The sequence below is a fragment of the Herpailurus yagouaroundi genome, unplaced genomic scaffold, assembly GCF_014898765.1.
Source record: "Herpailurus yagouaroundi ecotype Mexico unplaced genomic scaffold, PumYag 159, whole genome shotgun sequence".
In the NCBI taxonomy this organism is placed as follows: domain Eukaryota; kingdom Metazoa; phylum Chordata; class Mammalia; order Carnivora; family Felidae; genus Herpailurus; species Herpailurus yagouaroundi.
This window is the reverse complement of record NW_024412400.1, coordinates 63,450,420-63,470,151: the sequence shown is the minus strand read 5'-3', so window position 1 is coordinate 63,470,151 and position 19,732 is coordinate 63,450,420. Positions and strand designations below refer to the sequence as shown.

Below are 19,732 nucleotides of genomic sequence, written 5' to 3'. Positions count from 1 at the left end.
TCTCTCTTCCCCTTATGTTAAAGAATATTTATATCAAATAATTTTCAAAAAATGATCTTGATTTTCTTGCTCTGAATTTAATAAAAGTGTTTAGTTACATTTGTATGTTACTGGCAGTGAATCTCAGATTTACATAACAGTTTGTATCCAGTAATTTTTTGGGTAACACAGATCAGTATTACTGGCCAAATATTAACTCGTTTCACTTCTTTGCTAAATTAGTATTTGCAACATGCAGTGTTCCAGAACAGGCATAAACATTTTTCTTGGAATTATTTTGTTTTTAATACCATAGTCCCAAAAGACACATTGTGAAAAGGAATGAAAGTTGGGGCTGGAGGCATGGGGTGGGGGGCGGTTTCAGTTCAATCTTTGTATGTCCTGAGTCATCATTCTTTCCCATTTGTAAAATTATGATTCTTATTGTAGTTGTCAGTTTGAATTAGTTTTCACATGGCAACATTAACAAATTATTATTGATATAGGCTTTTCAGTTTGCTCAAGATTATGAATTGTAAGTGGAATGAAGCAGCATTTCCAGTTGACGAAAGGATCCGCAGGTAATGCAACATCTCTCAAATTAAGCTTGTGACAATTAAACCAGTAAACTGTGGCAATGAGAAAACTATTGACAAAGTACAACCACGGAATGTTCATCTCAATATATGCTGGAATCTGTACTTTAAGTAGAAGGATAATTACTTGAAGTAGTACAAACGGTAGCCAGGTACCGAGAAAACAGATAATGAACTTGGGCAAGAGTGCTTTCTTAGAGCTCAGAGTATAACTAGAATGGGAAGAAAAGGGAAAATACAGAATAGTCTCATTCATATAGGAAGTCATCCTAACAGCCTGCACCAAGGCAGTCACTTCTGACCAAGAGGTTATAAAAGCCATAAATAAAATCATCACCATGGAAAATGACAGCCAGTAACTCTGAATGCTAATGTAGAAAGGACATTGATAAGAATAAACACTCTGTGCCTTTAGGCTTTGATAGATACCTGGATCCCTCAAAACATAAGCAAGGACTGAAATCCAAATTAAAATTACTGTAAAGAAATAAAATATTTTTTTGCATTTCAATGCAAGCTTTGGAGTTTTAGAGAAATTCAGGTAATAATCTATACAAGCTATCAGGAAAACCGGATAATGCAGAAAACCGTAAGTAAATGAAATAATTTGAGTAAATAGGCAGATGTGGTATTTAGTAAACCTAACACCTAAAAGTACAAAATCTCTGTAGTAGTATATAATGGAAATGTTTACTAGAAGTAAAAAATCAATGAATGCTAGTGAAAAGCAAAAATACTCCATAAAATTGTGACAGGTGTTTTTTCTTCTCATTCCTAGTGTGAGGGTATTTAGTAATACTTTCCCAAGTATTATCAAGAATAGCAGACAGTTACCATCTAGGGACCGATTTGCTTGACGTAACTGGTACTGAAAAGAGCAGTTCCCGGAAGAAAGAGCAGTCATGTTTTTAGTTGAACTGCAGAAGGCCTGCTGAAATACACACAACAAAACACTGCTTCACTTTATTTTCCATCCCTGTAAAGAAAAATGGAAAGAAAACCTTGAAGCTATGTCTAATTTAAGCCTTTCAAAGCAAGCACCTCTAGTCTCAACATATTTAATCCAGTCATTTTCCCAAATAAATTACAGGTGACCCTTGAACAAGAAGGGGGGTAGGGGTGTTGATCCCCGGTACAGTGAAAAATCTGTGTGTAACTTTCAGCTCCACCAGAACTTCACTCCTAATAGCCTACTGCTGACTGGGAGCCTTACTGACAAGTCAGTGAACATGTATTTTGTAGGTTTTATATATATCCTATACTATATTCTTAGAGTAAAGCTAGTGAAAAGGTTAGGAAAATCATAAAATACATTTACAGTACTGCACTATATCTATTGAAAAAAATCAACACGTAAATGTACCTCTGCACATCAAATCTGTGTTGTTCAAGGGTCAACTGTAAATATATAAATAGGAATTTAAATTTCTCATAATACAGAATATGATCAAGAAGAATTAATGTGTATACTTTGTTCATTTTTTTTTTTGAGACCAGGATGGTCCAGGACTTTAAGATCTCTAACCAAAATGTTATATAAAAATTACTCAACTTCTAGAAAAGTACAGGTTTTAGTTACTTGCAGAGAGAAGTAGGAAACGAATCTACCAGAGCCAAAAACAGGCTTAAAACAGCAACCTGATAGTAATACTCAGAACAATCACTGATGGCTGTTAACCCAGTCTCACTCTGACTCCAGACAATGAACATTACCCCCACTCAACTTTTTGTCTTTTTGTTAGTAAAATTTAGGATAGCAATTTTCAAAGCTTTTTGGCTGCAGGATCATCATTCTGACACTCAAAGATAGAAAACAGTAAAGCTGAAAATAATGGGGACACAGATAAAGGGAAGAATGATAAAAGATTTATCTTTGGACATGACAAAGATCATGTTATGGCACTTGGACAGACAAGACAATCCGGGGAAGGAACAGGGGCTGAGAACATTAAGAAATGCTAGGTGAAGGCAAAAAGGAACAGGAGTTCAGGCTTGAGTGATTAAGGCATTTGGTGGCAGGAAAAAGAGAAGATGAAAAAGAAAGGTCAGAGGGGAAGAACGGAGGGAGGGGCATCTGGATGGCTCAGCTCATGGAGCATGCAACTCGATCCTGGAGTTGTGAGTTCGAGCCCTACATTAGGTGTAGAAATTACTCCAAATGAAATGAAATAAAAATAAAATGGAAGGAAATTCGAGGAATTTATCATAAAAAAACACAACCAAAAGTTTCTCTAAGACTGTTCCACCACAATTTTTTTTTTTTTAATTTTTTTTTTTCAACATTTATTTTTATTTTTGGGACAGAGAGAGACAGAGCATGAACGGGGGAGGGGCAGAGAGAGAGGGAGACACAGAATCGGAAACAGGCTCCAGGCTCCGAGCCATCAGCCCAGAGCCGGACGCGGGGCTCGAACTCAAGGACCGCGAGATCGTGACCTGGCTGAAGTCGGACGCTTAACCGACTGCGCCACCCAGGCGCCCCTCCACCACAATGTTTATATAAACAACAAAACAAAAACACTAACAAACCCACACATAAATGCCAACAATTGGAGATGGGTTAAAAATGATGCATGGCACAGGGCACCTAGGTGGCTCAGTCGGTTAAGCGTCCGACTTCGGCTCAGGTCATTATCTTGCAGTTCGTGAGTTCAAGCCTCACGTTGGGCTCTGTGCTGACAGCTCAGATCCTGGAGCCTGCTTCGGATTCTGTGTCTCGTCTTTCTGCCCCTCCCCCACTTACGCTCTGTCTGTCTCTCAAAAATAAATAAACATTAAAACAAAATTAAAAAAAATGATACATGGCACATCCTAATAATGTACTATTATGCAGTTATTAAAACTGCTTCTCGGAATAGGAGGAAGTTTTGACTCTTCCTCTTCTATAACTTGTTAAATGTTAACCTTATGAATTTGTTACATGTTAAAAATAAATTTCTACAGGATGTTTAAGTGAATTGCAGTTTACAAAATTATGCAGCAACATATCACCTAATTGTTAAGACATTATACATATACAGAAAATGACTAAAAGAGTATATACATCGAGTATTTATAGTGTTATAGGTTTCTCTGAATTTCTCAAACTTCAAGGAAAATAGTAAGGGAACACGAAGCCTGAAAACTAAAAAACAAAAAACTCAATTTGCCTAAAACCAGTTAAATGATGATTAAATAATTTCAAGGGAGTAGTTGAGGATATTATCTGAGGGTAAAGAAAAAAATCCCGTGTGAGAGAAGGTGATCAGTTCTTTGGACAGATTGAACCCTAACTTGAGTCTTTCCACATTTGAGTAGAGAGTTCCAGTGATTTCTTGAGCTTCCGTGTTCGTCTTTTCATTGTCCCAACTTTAGCAAGAATCCTGCTGAGTCTGGTTTGCCAGAATCTGACCTTCAATATCTGATGAAGTTCCTCATCCCGCACCATCCCCCAGTGATGATCTATCACTCTGGCCTGCCTTAGCAAGAATCCCTCCTTATCCCTGATGTTTCCTCAATAATACTCCTCTACTAACCTCCACCTTGCTCGCTGGCTATAAATTTCTACTATTCCTTGTTGCATTCAGAGTTGAGCCCAATCGCTACCCCACTGCAAAATCCCATTGTAGTGGTCCCTGCACCTAGTGCAAAGGTCCTGAGTAGAGTCTGCCTTAACATTCTTTAACAAGGGTCATAAATTACTTTTTCTTGAACATAGTGTCATGGCTATAAATCTACCATGTTATAAGATGACTTACTAAGATACACAAATTAGGTATTTACCCGCCCCCCACACGTGTGTGTGTGTGTGTATATATATATATAAAGACAATTATAAAAAATCAGTTATACCTATTTTTATAAACATAGGTAGAAAAGAACCAATGAAACAAATTCTTTTGTATGCTCAATTGTTTTCTATACTCAAATATATATAGTTTAAATCTATGCAGTTTTAACTTGACCCTCTGCCAAAAAAGTTCCATTCAGATTTGATGTACAAAGGCAGAGAATCATAACTACCACCTTGACAAATGCCACTGGCCTTAAAAGTGGTGTTGCTTGGATAAGGAAACCCGGGTGGAACGATAAGAATATATGAAGTCGTTCTTGTGACAAGAGAAAATAAGGCTGTTTTAAAATAGCCAGTGTTGGGGCGCCTGGCTGGTGCAGTTGGTTAAGCGTCCGACTTCAGCCAGGTCACGATCTCGCGGTCCGTGAGTTTGAGCCCCGCGTCAGGCTCTTGGCTGATGGCTCGGAGCCTGGAGCCTGTTTCGGATTCTGTGTCTCCCTCTCTCTCTGCCCCTCCCCCGTTCATGCTCTGTCTCTGTCCCAAAAATAAATAAAAAACGTTGAAAAAAAATTTTTTTTTAAATAGCCAGTGTTGGGGTACCTGGCTGGCTCAGTTGGTTAAGCATCCAAGTCTTGATTTTGGCTCAGGTTATAATCTCATGGTTCATTAGACTGAGCTCTGAGTTGGGCTCTGTGCTAAGCATGGAACCTGCTTAAGATTCCCTCTCCCTCTCCTTCTGCCCCTCCCCTGCTCACCCGTGTGTGCTCTCTGTCAAAGTTAAATAAACATGAGAAAAACATAGGCGGTGTTGGTTTAAAATGGGTGTGAAAAAGGTAAATAGAGTAGGTTCATATTTAGACCCGTCTAAAAAAAATATTTTTAGGGTAAAAGAATTACTTGTATAAAGTAGTTTTAACCTTTATAACTCATCCAAAATTAAACAGATTAAAGAATCCATGTTTAAGTGGTCAACATCCGAGGGATGTTTCCTGAGGTCCGTTTCATCACTGGCTCTCAGAGAGGGGCCAACTGGAAGGACAGAGAAGCAGGCTAGTCTCTGGAGGAAGAAAGTAAGAAGGGATGATGAGGATAAAGATCAGTTGTAGCCACCAAGGTACTAGCCATGAACCTCTTCACAAGAGGACTGGAAGAGCGAAGACAAGTTGGGTGTGTAAGAGAATCATGAAGCTGAAAGAAACTAGAGAGGAGGGGGGAAAAGGCCCTGGTTAGAGACGCAACTTGAAGCAATAAAAAGCAGCTGAAAGAAGTCTATCGGAACACAGGGTTTTAGTCATTTTATGATGGTCCCTGAATACAATGATTGTGGAAACGAATAAAAACTTTCTCATACCAATTTTGTGTCCCACTTCCCCACAAACCACTAAAAAGGTATTCAAAATTGCAGTATTTTGTTCTTTAAACCTCCAAAGCAAGACAAATCCTCTGATAGGCTACCTGTCCTGAATTTTCCCTTGAAAAAATGTCCACATGAACTGCAGGGATCCAGAGATTTGTAAGATACGGCTCTTTTCCTGAATGACTTTTTAAACTATTATGAACTTTATAAACTATTTATGAATTAATTCATACGCTTCATATACAATGTAAATAGTTAATGTGGAAGTCCTTTTTAAGGCATCTTTGGGTTTGCACTGCAACCTGGCTAGTTTGGAAGAATTAGCAGGGCCGGAGGGAAACAAACCATGATTTCTTTTCATTGATCCGGTCTCTGGTTTCCTATTTAAAACCCAGTTAATTCTTAACACTACACAACACTTGACATACTCACTCTGCTTCCTCTAGTAGGTCTTTCTTGGCTGACAGTCTTCCAATTTCAATTTTATTGCCTTCAGTGATCTTACTCTTGGTACCTGGCATACCAGTGTGAACGAGCTCTGTGTGAAAGATAGAAAACAAAAATAACCATCATTAATAGCCATCTTAATGGGAGTCCAGTGTCATCTACTGGCTCTAGTTCTCTGCTTAGAAAAACTATAACTTTCTGTGGCATTAATTAACTGCTTATATTCTTTTTTTTTCCAGGAAAAGGAAGAAAGGGGATACATTTAGGTTGAAGTCTCCCAAAGACCCTGAGATATGTGTAGACGTAACATGGCACCTATTTGATAAAACCTTGTTTGCACCGCAGTGTTCGCTCCCGGGCTTCAGAGTCCAAACCAGAAGTTCTCCAACTGTTTGGTTTCAGGACCTTTTGACACTTGTTGCATATTAACATAAGGAACATTTTTTTTTGTAATGAAAGACTACTGTGTTTTACCAAACAAAAAAGATTTAGGGAGCCAAGTGGCATTTTTTTTCACATTTCACAGACTGCTCTGGTGTCTAGCTCAATAGCAGGCTGCTCAATTAATTATCTACATTTAATCAGTTGCAAGATCGTACATCATGTAGCTTTTACAAAGTCCTGTGTACATTCATGAGAGTTTGAGAGTAAAATAAAAAAGGTGTATACGTAATATTATAATCAAATAGTTGCACCATGCAATCTCAGAAAAGCCTGACAGAACGATTTGCATTAAACAGCGGTATGCAAAGGGGAGCAGGATTGACATCCCGGTCTACTCTCATACAGAAATTGGAACTGGCACTGTAGTTAGATTTGCTGAAACCAATGAACGGAGGCAAGCCTGTGGCTAAATAACGAATGTATTGAGCCTTGTCCAGGGGTTTATATACCTTCCGCCTTCCCCTTACAATAATCACGGAAGGTATAGATTTTTCCCCATAAGGAAAGAGGCTCAGGTGTTAATAAGCACATTTTCTGGCTGGATGACTGATAAAGGTGGGAGCGGACAGTAAGCTCATTATGGCTCAACTCACAACTGGAAATGTAAAAAGGGACCCAATTTATGTACATGAAAAAGCTTTCTGAAAAGGTGACATCCAAGTAAAAGTGACTGTGTTGATTACTGGTACCCAAAGGACCGTAACTAACTGATCTACTTGGATAATGTAATTTTATTCTTCTGAAAAGTAAATAAACTTTTCAAGATACGGTCCTTACTTGATATGTCAAAATTCAGTGAAAAAAACAAATTGTCATTTGACTCTGACAACTTTTGAAGAAACCGATGTTTTTATTCATTTACATAGTATAATTCAATATAGAAAGACAATGCAGAAAATAAGTTTTTCCTTGTTTTTTTTTAAATAGGTAATGTAATTTACACGGTATAAAACTCAACAGAAGTGTCTGCTATAAAAATTATTCATCCTGCCCAACCTTACCCCCAACTAATCACTGTCCAGTACAGTTCCCTCCCTAGATAATACCATGGTTACCAGTTACTTATGTATCTTTCAGAGATACTCTAAAGCAAGGTTTTAAAAATGTGAAATTTTCATGTAGCAAAGGATTCTTGATTTGCCCTTTCACAGGTCTCATTCACATACTTATAAAATGTTAGAGCTGCAAAGGTAGAACAAAATATGAATCACATATGAATCAAATATGAATCAGATCACAGGAGTAATTCCCACCAACCCCAAACATAAGATTGGCCACGAAGAAGGTCAGAAAGGCCAGGCAGGAATACAGGAAGTAGGTAGGGATTATCTCACAGCAGAATGAGAAGTAATCTCTATTTTTTCCTGGAGTATAGATTTACAGTATTCACTCCTACCTACTTCTCGGCTTCTAGGCCCACAGAAAGATTTCACTTCTTTGTTAGGATTAGCGTGTGAAGTGGCTATTTCTGGCTAAAGGGCTATGAGGCCAAAGCATTTAATTGCATAGAACCCCCTTCAGTGTTCTCTTCTGCCATAGGGAATATAAAGGCCGTGTGTTCCAGATGGTAATAGCTCAAGATGGTGAAGCCTCTGTCGACATGGGTCCTTGAGTGACCGTGTGGAGCAAAGCCGCTGATGATCCACGGTGAATGTATGGTGCAGGCAAGAAATAAAAGTCTGTTGTGTTAAGCTGCAAGGATTTTGATCATTTGCTATGCCTTATCCTAACAAACGCAATTCCACATAATTTGAAATTTAACAGCATGTATTATTTGTATTATCAGAATTTTAAAAAAACTATAGTAGAAAACAACTGTGAAAAGCAACAGTGCAAATGTCAGAAAATTGGTAAGTAAAAATTCAGTTTTAATTTCCAATACGTTAATTGCTTTTGCACTGTTTTTTCCCAATTTTCTTATGTTTGTCTATACATATTTCTTATATTTGGAAAAGAGGGTCTCAGTGACCTAAGTTTCTACCTTAAAAAAAGGGTGTGGGGTGCCTGGGTGGCTTAGTCTGCCAAGCGTCTTCTGATTTCAGCCCAGGTCGTGATCTCGTGACTCATGAGTTCGAGCCCTGCATTGGCTCTGCACTGATCATGTGGCACCTGCTTGGGATTCTTACCCTCTCTCCCTCTCAGAATAAATAAATAAACAAACAAACAAAAAAAAAAGGTGAATTAAACCCAAAGTAAGCAATGGAAGGCTATAGAGAGCAGAAAACAATGGCATTTATAATAAAACAAACAGAACAACTGATGAACCAAAAGCCGGTTCTTTGGAAAAACAACAACAATAAAATTGATAAAACTTCAGCCAAACTGAGCAAGAACCTACCAAACTTGGGAAAGAAATAACCTCACTACAGATCCTACAAACATTAAAAGGATAATAAGGGGGGGGCGCCTGGGTGGCTCAGTCAGTTAAGCATCCGACTTCGGCTCAGGTCATGATCTCACGGTCTGTGAGTTCAAGCCCCACATCGGGCTCTGTGCTGACTGCTCAGAGCCTGGAGCCCGTTTCAGATTCTGTGTCTCCCTCTCTCTCTGTCCCTCCCCTGTTCTCATGCTCTGTCTCTCTCTGTCTTAAAAATAAATAAACATTTAAAAAAATTAAAAAAAAAAAAGGATAATAAGGGACCGTTACAAATAATTTTCATAAATGAGGCAACTGTCATGAAACAAATTTCTGGAAGGACATTACCAAATCTCATTCAAAAAGATCCCTAACAATCTCTATTAAAGAAACTGATTTTGCACTTAAAAACCTTTCCAGAAAGAAAACCTACTAGGCTCAGATGTCTACACTGATGAATTCTACCAAACATTTAGGGAAGAAATACCAAACTTTAATATACCCTAATATCATAGCCAGTGCAAGCCCGGTTTAGCATTAGAAAATCAAGGGCACTTGGGTGGCTCAGTTGGTTAAGCATCAGACTCTTGGTTTTCAGCTTGGGTCATGATCTCATGGTTTTGTGAATTCGAGCCCTGCTCCATGCTGATAGTGCAGAGCCTGCTTGGGATTCTCTGCCTCCCTCTGTCTCTGCCCCCACCCCACTCACTCGGTCTCTCTCAAAATAAATAAGTAAACTTAAAAAAAATCCTATTTCTATATATTAGTGATAAACCATTGAAAATGAAATAAAAACACTAATAGCATTACAAATATGAAACACTTAGGATAAATTTGACAAAGCACATGCTGGTACAGTATTCTGAAAATTTTAAACAATACAGAAACAAAGATCTAAATCAGTGAAGACGTTTACCGTGAGTTGAAAGACTCAGTTATTTTTTTTTTTTGCTGTTGAAACTGGCAAGGTGGGGCGCCTGGGTGGCGCAGTCGGTTAAGCGTCCGACTTCAGCCAGGTCACGATCTCGCGGTCCGTGAGTTCGAGCCCCGCGTCAGGCTCTGGGCTGATGGCTCAGAGCCTGGAGCCTGTTTCCGATTCTGTGTCTCCCTCTCTCTCTGCCCCTCCCCCGTTCATGCTCTGTCTCTCTCTGTCCCAAAAATAAATAAACGTTGAAAAAAAAAATTAAAAAAAGAAACTGGCAAGGTGATTTTTTTTTTTAAAGTATATGTGATTTTATTAAAAAGAATTTTTTTTAATGTTTGTTTTTGAGACTGAGACAGAACGTGAGTAGGGGAAGGGCAGAGACAGAGAAGGAGACTTAGAGTCCAAAGCAGCCTCCAGGCTCCAAGCTGTCCGCACACAGCCCGATGGGGCTTGAACTCAAACCGTGAGATCATGAAGTCAGATGCTTAACCAACCCAGAAACCTGAGCCAAAGTCAGATGCTTAACCAACTGAGCCACCCAGGCACCCCTGGCAAGCTGATTCTACAATTTGTAGGGAAATATAAAGGACTGAGCAGAGCCAAAATAATCCTTAAGAACAACAAAGTTGGGGGACTTTACTACCTGATTTTAAGACTTGTTATAAAGGTACATCAAGAGGGAAGAGGAATAGTATCAGCATAAGGATAGTTCGATCAATCAATGAAACAGAAGAGGCTCCAGGAACAAACCACACATTTATGGTCAATTGATTTTCAAAAAAAGTGCCAGGTAATTTAATGGGGGGAAAGGACAGCCTCTTCTAAAATTGGTGCTGGAAAGTGGATATCCATATGGGAAAACTTAACCCTTACACCACACCAGACATAAAAATAAACTCGAAATGGATCATAAGACTAACTGTGGGTAGGGAGATAGGTTAAATAGGTGGTAGGGATTAAGGAGTACACTTGTGATGAGAACTGGGTGAGGTATGTAAGTGTTGAATCGCTTAAACACCTGAAACTAATATTACACTGTAATGTTAACTAGCTGGAATTTAATTTTTTTTTCAACTTTTTTAAATTTATTTTTGGGACAGAGAGAGACAGAACATGAACGGGGGAGGGGCAGAGAGAGAGGGAGACACAGAATCGGAAACAGGCTCCAGGCTCTGAGCCATCAGCCCAGAGCCCGACGCGGGGCTCGAACTCACAGACCGCGAGATCGTGACCTGGCTGAAGTCGGACGCTTAACCGACTGCGCCACCCAGGCGCCCCACTAGCTGGAATTTAAATAAAAACTTGGAAACAAAAGACTGTGGAAGTGAAATTGAAATATTCGTAATAAATATGTGACTGACGACTTGAATCCAGAATGTAAAAGGACTCCTACAACTCAGGACAATTAGCCCTTTGGAGAAATGGGCAAAAGATCTGAACGGACACATTAGATACCAATGGAAGTGAAAACCACAAGGAGACACCACTGCACACCCACTAGAATGGCAAAGTTAAAAGACAGGGTACAGGTGTTGGCAAGGAACCTCTCAAACACTGCTCAATCCATTTGGAGCTTTCTTACAATGTTAAGCATTCAATCACCATTTCATCCACTAATCCGACTCCTAGCTATCTACCCAAGAGAAACAAAGACCTATGTCCATAAAACGTGGCCACAAATGTGTGCAGCAGCTTTATTCACCAAGGGTCCACACTGGAAATGTTCCATATGAACATCAACAGGAGAATGGATAAACAAATTGTAGCATATCCATACAGCGCACGTCTCAGCAATAAAAAGGAATGCAGTACTGATTGACACAGAAAGAAATCTCAGAAACACGCTGAATGGAAAGAACCCGACAGGAAAGAGTACGGACGGCATGTTCCCAATCATGCGGAATTCCAGAACGGCAAAACAAATCCGTAAGGCCCGACAGACCGTCAGTGGAAATCTGGGGCCAGGCTGGGGCAGAGGGGCACCAGGGAACTTTCTGTGGAGATGGAAATGTCCTTTATTTGGATTGGGGTGCTGGCTCAACAAGAGAATACATTTTCCAAGATTCAAACTCTACACTGAATATGAGAGTATTTTATGTATGTTTAAGCATGTTCATCTCACATTACTGGATATACAAGTGAAAGCCTAGTGTTAAGTTATATATCCAACAATAAGAAATGGGCTACGTAAATTATGATACAACTTCCAATGAAAGATGGCATTTTGAATAAATGAGATTACCTCTACTCACTCTCATAATACCACTAAACTAACAAATTTAATTTGTACTTGATTCTAAAATGAATAAGCAGGGGCACCCGTGGTGACTCGGTCGGTTAAGCGCTTGACACTTGATTTCAGCTCAGGTCACGTCGTGATCTCAAGGTTCATGAGATCAAACCCCACGCCAGGCTCTGTGCTGACAGCGTGGAGCCTGCTTGGGATTCTCTTTCCCTCTATCCCTGTCCCTTCCCTGCTCGCGTGCTCTCAAAACAAAAAATAAACATTAAGAAAAATAAAATGAACAAGCAAACGTCATTTTGTCATACGTGAGTACACCAGAAACCGAGTCACTATGTGTTTAAACTGGTAAAAACAGGAAAGAATCAAGCATTTTTTTTTCTACCTTTTCTATACTTGGTGAAAGAAGAGTGACGGGGTGTTTACTTTTAGAGAAGCACTCTAATGAGTGAATACGGAATAATAAAATTTGAAAATCACCATTCTGTAATTCCCAACATATTAAATGGAGGCATCCAATGATCATCAGTGACTATTAACACCCAAAGGGAGAGATGGAAGGATGTACCACTACCTAAGAAGTAGACTTGCTAAAAACTTAGGACCTGACCAAGCCTGCAGATTCAACTACTTATTTACAAAAAAAAAAAAAAAAATTAAAAACAAAATTAAAAACAAAAACCAGGACAAAAGAACACGTTGAATAACCCCATGAGATGCAATAAGCAAAATCCAGGCGGTGGTAAGCTCTATAAGACAAACAACTTGTATGTTCAATGCAATGTATCAATAACAAAAGATTAAAGGAGACTTCAGATGTATCAACGTGTAGAACTTACCTGAATTCAGTGAAACAAAGAATTACACTTATAGGACAACTGGAAATGAGACCACTGCTGAGAAATGTGAAGGTATTAATGACTTATTAATTTCTGGTATCATAACAATATTTTGTGATGGCTAAAATGTGTTCCCCCCTGTGTTCAAAATTCTTAGGTTGAAGCCCCTAACTTCAGTACCTGAGAATGTGACTGTATTTGGATATGAGGCCTTTAAAGAGATAATCTTGAAATTATCTTAACTTATTAAACTATCTTAAATTATTCATCTTTAATCCAATCTGACTGGTATCTTTATAAGAAGAGATTTGGACACACACAAGAGACACCTGGACTGGATGCACATTGAGCAAAGGCCATGCAAGGACATGCCAAGAAAGTGGCTATCTATAAGCCAAGAAGACAGGCCCCAGGAGAAACCAAATCTGTTGAGACCCTGATCTTGGCCAGTTTTTTGTTTTTTTTTTTTTTTAACGTTTATTATTGAGAGAGGAACAAGAGCATGAGCAGGGGAGGGGCAGAGAGAGGGGGAGACACATAAACCAAAACAGGCTCCAGGCTCTGAGCTGTCAGCACAGAGATCAACGCGGGGCTTGAAATCACAAACTGCGAGATCACGACTTGAACCAAAGTCAGATGCTTAACCGACTGAGCCACCTAGGTGCCCCTAAGCCAGTTTCTAATACGTCGTTATGGCAGCCCTAAACAACTTAATATGGTAATTAAAAAAATAAAAATATATCCTGGGGCATCTGGATGGCTCAGTCAGTTAACCGTTCTATTTTGGCTCAGGTCATAATCCTAATGGTTCATGAGTTTGAGCCCCACATTGGGCTCTGGGATTCAGATCCTCTGTCCCTCCGCTCTCTCTGTCCTTTCCGCCCGCACTCTCTCTTTCAAAAATAAATGAACATTTGGGGCAACTGAGTGGTTCAGTCTGGGCTGACAGCTCCGAGCCTGAAGCCTGCTTCAGATTCCGTCCCCCCTCCCTGCACCTCCCCTGCTTGCACTCTCTCTCTCAGAAATAAACGTTAAATTTTCTTTTAATTTTTAAATAAAAATATATCCTAAAATATTTACAGATGAAATATGTTCTCTGTAATTTGCTAAACATAACACTATGTGTTTGGCTGGAGTGAGGGTTGATGGGAGTGTAGATGGGGCAGGATTGACCACAAATTAATGATTATTTACTTGTATGTATCTTTGAAATGTTTCATGAATTAAAAAATATTTTTTTCACGTTCATTCATTTTTGAGAGACAGAGCACAAGCAGGGGAGGGGAGGAGAGAGAGGGAGACACAGACTCAGAAGCACGTTCCAGGCTTTGAGCCATCAGCACAGAGCCCAATGTGGGGCTCAAACTCATGAACCATGAGGTCATGACCTCAGCCGAAGTTGGACACTTAACTAACTGAGCCACCCAAGTACCCCTTTCATGAATTTTTTTAAAAGACCAAAACCTCCAAGGACAAAGGTATTTGATAGTAGACATGGGGGTGGCGTGGGGGGGAAGCCCAGACACTGGAAAATGAACGGCTGAATGGTAAATGACTTAGCATCTTGCGACATACAAAGTAAGGTCTGAGGAGGAGAGGTGTAATAAGCATCACCTAGGACCTTGTTATAAATACAAAATCTCAGGCTCCAACTTGGACCTGCTGAATCAAGCTGAATCTTTATTTTATTTTTATTATTTTTTTAAACATTTATTATTTTTGAGAGACAGAGAAAGAGTGTGAGTGGGGCAGGGGCAGAGAGAAGGAGACACAAAATCCAAAGCAGGCTCTGAGCTCCGAGCTGCCAGCACAGAGCCCCCCGCCGGCTCGAACTCATGAACCATGAGATCATGACCTGAGCTGAAGTCGGATGCTCAATCGACTGAACCACCCAGGCGCCCTAAGCTGCATTTTTAATAAAATCCTCAAATGAACCACAGATACTGAAAACAGACTGAGGACAGCTAGCAGTGGTGCAGGCACAGTGGCAACCTAACTGACACCTCAGGGCCCCTCAAAAGACTCAGGAACTGTTGGCTCAGGTAACTTTGCAAAGGGATGTAAAGACGGCGTTAAAAACTAGAGGACTATTTACAAATGAAAGAAACAATTGGATCCCAGATCCCTTCACGGACTCAGTGCAACAGATGACTGTCTCCATGGTCTCTGGAGTCTGGAAGGAGTTGAGAATAGAGGGATACCATGTTAAAAACACAAGAGATCAAGGAAAAATACACACATTAAAAGTTTGAGACCTCAGGGTGCCTGGGTGGCTCAGCTGGTTAAGCGCAGACTTCGGCTCAGGTCATGATCTCACTGTTCTTGAGTTCAAGCCCCGCATTAGGCTCTGTGCTGACAGCTCAGAGGTTAGAGACTGCTTCAGATTCTGTGTCTCCCTCTCTCTCTGCTCCTTCCCCACTGGTGGTCTGTCTCTGTCTCTCAAAAATCAACAAACATGGGGCACCTGGGTGGCTCAGTCAGTTGAGTGTCTGACTTCAGCTCAGGTCATGATCTCGCGGTTCTTGAGCTCAAGCCCCACATTGGGCTGTGTGCTGACAGCTTGGAGCCTGGAGCTGCTTCAGATTCTGTGTGTGTGTGTGTGTGTGTGTGTCTCTCTCTGCCCCTCCCTTTTCATGCTCTGTCTCTCAAAAATAATAAAACATGAAAAATTTTTTTAATAAACATCAAAAAAAAAAAAAAAAAGCAGGGGCGCCTGGGTGGCTCAGTCGGTTAAGCGTCCGACTTCAGCCAGGTCACGATCTCGCAGTCCGTGAGTTCAATCCCCGCGTCGGGCTCTGTGCTGACAGCTCAGAGCCTGGAGCCTGCTTCAGATTCTGTGTCTCCCTCTCTCTCTGCCCCTTCCCCGCTCATGCTCTGTCTCTCTCTGTCTCAAAAATAAGTAAAAACATTAAAAAAAAATTAAAAACAAAAAAAAAGTTGAGACCTCTCTAGCCTTCTATTCCCCACTTGGATTTTAGGAATACTACTATCACAAAAAATATCTAACGATACTGACCTTGAATCTTCCCTAGGGAAACATCCTAGATAATGCCCTATCAATAAATATGACTAGACATCCAAAGATCCCCAGACATTCAAAGAAAATCTCTATTAATGAGAAGTCAACCCACAAGGAGAAAAAAAGACAACTTGGAGGAAACAGACACAATCAATGTTAGAAGAAAACTTTATTTAGAAACTCATTGTTTTCAGGGAGAAAATACTGCGTCCATTAAAACAAAAAGACAGGCTTTTAAAACAACAAGAAAACAAAAAAGTGCTTTTGGAAAATAAAAATATGATCAAGGCAGAGAGGAGTTAAGATGGCAGAGCAGCATGGATATCCTCAGCTTTTCTCATCCCTGAAACACAGCCAGATCAGCACCAAAGCATTTTGAACACCTACGAAATTTATCTGAGGATTAACACAACAATCTGCATAACGTGAGCTACAGAACATGACAGGTACAGGATGCAGAGAGGTCAACCGGGGGAAAGAAAAGCCTCTGAGGGTAGGGAGCTGTTTTTGTGGAGAAGACAGTGAAAGGGAAAAGGAGGGAGTGCGTTGCATCGGGACTGTGCAAGAAAAGCACTCCCCCAAGGGGTGCCTGGGGGGCTCGGTCAGTTGGGCGGTTGACTGCGTCTCAGGTCAAGAGCTCGCGGTTTGTGAGTTTGAACCCCACATCTGTCTCTGTGCTGACACTCAGAGCCTGGAATCTGCTTCAGATTCTGTGTCTTCCTCTCTACCCACCCACCCCCCCCTTGTACTCTGTATCTGTCTCTCTCAAAAATAAATTAAAAAGTTAAAAAAGAAAAAAGAAAAGCACTCCCTCAAAACCAGCTAGAGAGAAAGAGTGAAAACACTCACAGGGGACTGAACAAGAAATCTGTTCCCCAAAACCACTGATGGGGAGAAAGGAGAGGGTTTCAATTCCACCAGAATTCTATAAACAGTGGAGCGCTGAGTCTGAAGTTTTGGAGCTCAGTGCCTGGCAGCGCTCTGGTGAGGACGTAGGGCGAATCTCCAGGAGCAGGCAGCAAGGTCTGAGGGGTACATGTACCACACAGGGAGAAGTGGTTCCCCTACTTGGAGTGCATTTGGTGGAGGCCATAAAGCCTCCCCACAAAGATCCCAGCAGACCCCGGAGAGCAGCCACGTTTGCTGGTATTGGGACAAAGATGCCAGAGTGTGATAAAACATGGAGCTAGCTGTGATTTTGGATTGCTGTAATCCCTGAAACTCTGCTGCTATGCGATCACACAAACGTTTTCTGGGGAAAGCTGGCATCCAGCCATTGCTCAGCGAGACCCTCTCCCAGAAAGTTGGCGTGGGTCCAAGCCACAGGGGTCTCTGAAGTGTGGGGTTTTGAAATACAATCCCAAGTGAGATAAAACTCTGGAGGGAGGTGCCACCTGGCGGGTGGATGGCTTGGAAATGGACAGGGTAGAGGCAGGGATGGAGGCCTGAGACAAAAGAGGGGTGCTTGATCACGGGTAGGCCAGAGACTAGGGAGCTGGGGGAAGCCATTTCCACCTCTCCCAGGCATGTGCATGCACACATGCACACCACACTGATCCACCCCAGTAAGCTAAGCAGCACCACCTAGTGGAGAATGGAGCCGTTACACCAAGCCCTGTCCAATTGTGCCTTCCAAGCACATCCCCTAGAAGAACAGCACAAGTCACTCCACCTGCTTAGGGTACAAACTATAGGACTAGAGAAGGCATAGTTTCAGTTCTAGGGGAAACTGGATGTAATTTCATTAGGGTTTCATTTTGTTTGCTGGTTCATTTACTCATTTTCTTAGCTTCTGTTTTTTGCTTAAATTTTTTTTTTCCTTTCCTCATTCTTGGATACAGAAAGGAATATTTATCTTTTTATTTAAAATTTCTTGTTCTATTTCATTTTCCTTTATTCTATTTTACAATTTAATTTTTAAATTTTTCTTTTTTTTTTTTTCTTTCCCTTTTTTCTCTGTTCTATTAAGATTCTTTCAACAAGAAGGGGCACCTGGATGGCTCAGTTGGTTGGGTGTCAGATTTCAGCTCAGGTCATGATCTCATGGTTTGTGAGTTCAAGCCCTGCATCAGTCTCTGTGCTGACAGCTCACAGCCCGGAGCCTGCTTTGGATTCTGTGTCTCCCTCTCTCTCTGTCCCTCCCCTGCTCATTCTCTGTCTCTCCCTCTCTCTCAAAAATAAACAAACATTAAAAAAAAAAAAGATTCTTTTGACAAGCAGACCAAAACACACCGAGGATCTAGCTTCCTTTATTTTTGTTTTTAATTTTAATTTTATTTAATTTTTTTTCTTCCTCCAAAATGACAAAATGAAGGAACTCACCCCAAAAGAAAGAACAGGAAGAAATGACAGCCAGGGGCTTAATCAACACAGATATAAGCAAGATGTCTGAACTAGAATGTGGAGAATCATGATATCAAGAATACTAGCTGGGGTTGAAAAAAGCATAGAATTCCTTTCTGAGTAGATAAAAGAAATAAAATCTAGTCAGGACAAAATTAAAAATGTTGTCACTGAGATGCAATCTCAATAAATGCCACGACGGCAAGGATGGACTAAGTAGAGCAGCGAATCATCAATTTAGATAATGAAGCAGAGAAAAAGAGGGAAACAAAGGCAAAAGATCACGATATAAGATTTAGAGAATTCAGTGACTTATTAAGGAATAACATCTGAATTACAGGAGTCCCAAAAGATAGAACAAGGGGGAGAAAGTTTGTGTGAGTAAATTACAGTGGAAAACTTTCCTAATCTGGGTAAGGACACAGATATCAAAATCCAAGAAGCACAGAGAACTTCCATTACAGTCAATAAAAACCAACTATCACCAAGGCACGTCATAGTCAAATTCACAAAATACACAGACAAGAAAAGAATTATGAAAGGAGCAAGGGAAAAAAGTCCTTAAACTGTAAGGGAAGACAGATCAGGTTTGCAGCAGACCTATCCATGGAAAGTTGGCAGGATAGAAAGGAGTGGCAGGACGTATTCAATGTGCTGAATGAGAAAAATATGCAGCCAAGAATGCTTTATCCAGCAAGGCTGTCATTCAAAGTAGGAGAGATAAAGAGTTTCCCAAACAAAAACTAAAGGAGTTTGTGATCACTAAACCAGCCCTGCAAGAAATTTTAAGGTGGACCCTTTGAGTGGAGAAAAGACAAAACAAAACAAGACCAAAAGCAACAAAGACTAGAAAGAATCAGAGACATCACCAGAAACAATAACAGGAAACACAATGGCGCTAAGTTCATATCTTTCAGTACTCACTCTAAATGTCAATACACTAAATGCTCCATCAAAAGACATAGGGTATCAGAATGGATAAGAAAACAAGACTCATCTATATGCTTACAAGACACTCATTTTATTTATTTTTTAAATTTTATTTATTATTTTTTAAAATTTATATCCAAATTAGTTAGCATATAGTGCAACAATGATTTCAGGAGTAGATTCTTCTGTGCACCTTACCCATGTAGCCCCTTCCCCCCCCCCCCCACAAACCCTGCAGTAACCCTCAGTTTGTTCTCCATATTTATGAGTCTCTTCTGTTTTGTCCCCCTCCCTGTTTTTATATTATTTTTGTTTCCCTTCCCTTCTCTTCATCTGTTTTCTCTTCAAGTCCTCATATGAGTGAAGTCATATGATTTTCATTTTTCTCTGACTGACTAATTTCACTTAACATAATACCCTCCAGTTCCATCCATGTAGTTGCAAATGGCAAGACTTCATTTTTTTTGATTGCCAAGTCATACT

General features: G+C 40.3%; 1 protein-coding gene and 1 long non-coding RNA gene across 3 annotated transcripts in view; one reads left to right on the top strand and one right to left on the bottom strand.

Annotated features, from left to right (window-relative positions):
• Window positions 1-55: 55 nt before the first annotated feature.
• Window positions 56-19,732, bottom strand: part of GPR160 (G protein-coupled receptor 160) — a 56,477-nt gene continuing 36,800 nt past the window's right edge. For both annotated transcript variants that reach the window (XM_040480722.1, XM_040480723.1), the window contains 2 exons: window positions 6,137-6,242; window positions 56-1,551 (listed from right to left, as the gene is read on the bottom strand). In XM_040480722.1, the coding sequence (XP_040336656.1) occupies window positions 463-1,479 (1,017 nt within the window). In that variant the 5' untranslated portion in view covers window positions 1,480-1,551; window positions 6,137-6,242 and the 3' untranslated portion in view covers window positions 56-462. The remainder of the gene's footprint in view (window positions 1,552-6,136; window positions 6,243-19,732) is intronic.
• LOC121033981 (uncharacterized) lies at window positions 456-8,293 on the top strand. The gene is made up of 2 exons (XR_005792236.1): window positions 456-560; window positions 6,391-8,293. It is a non-coding gene; the product is annotated as an uncharacterized LOC121033981 (long non-coding RNA).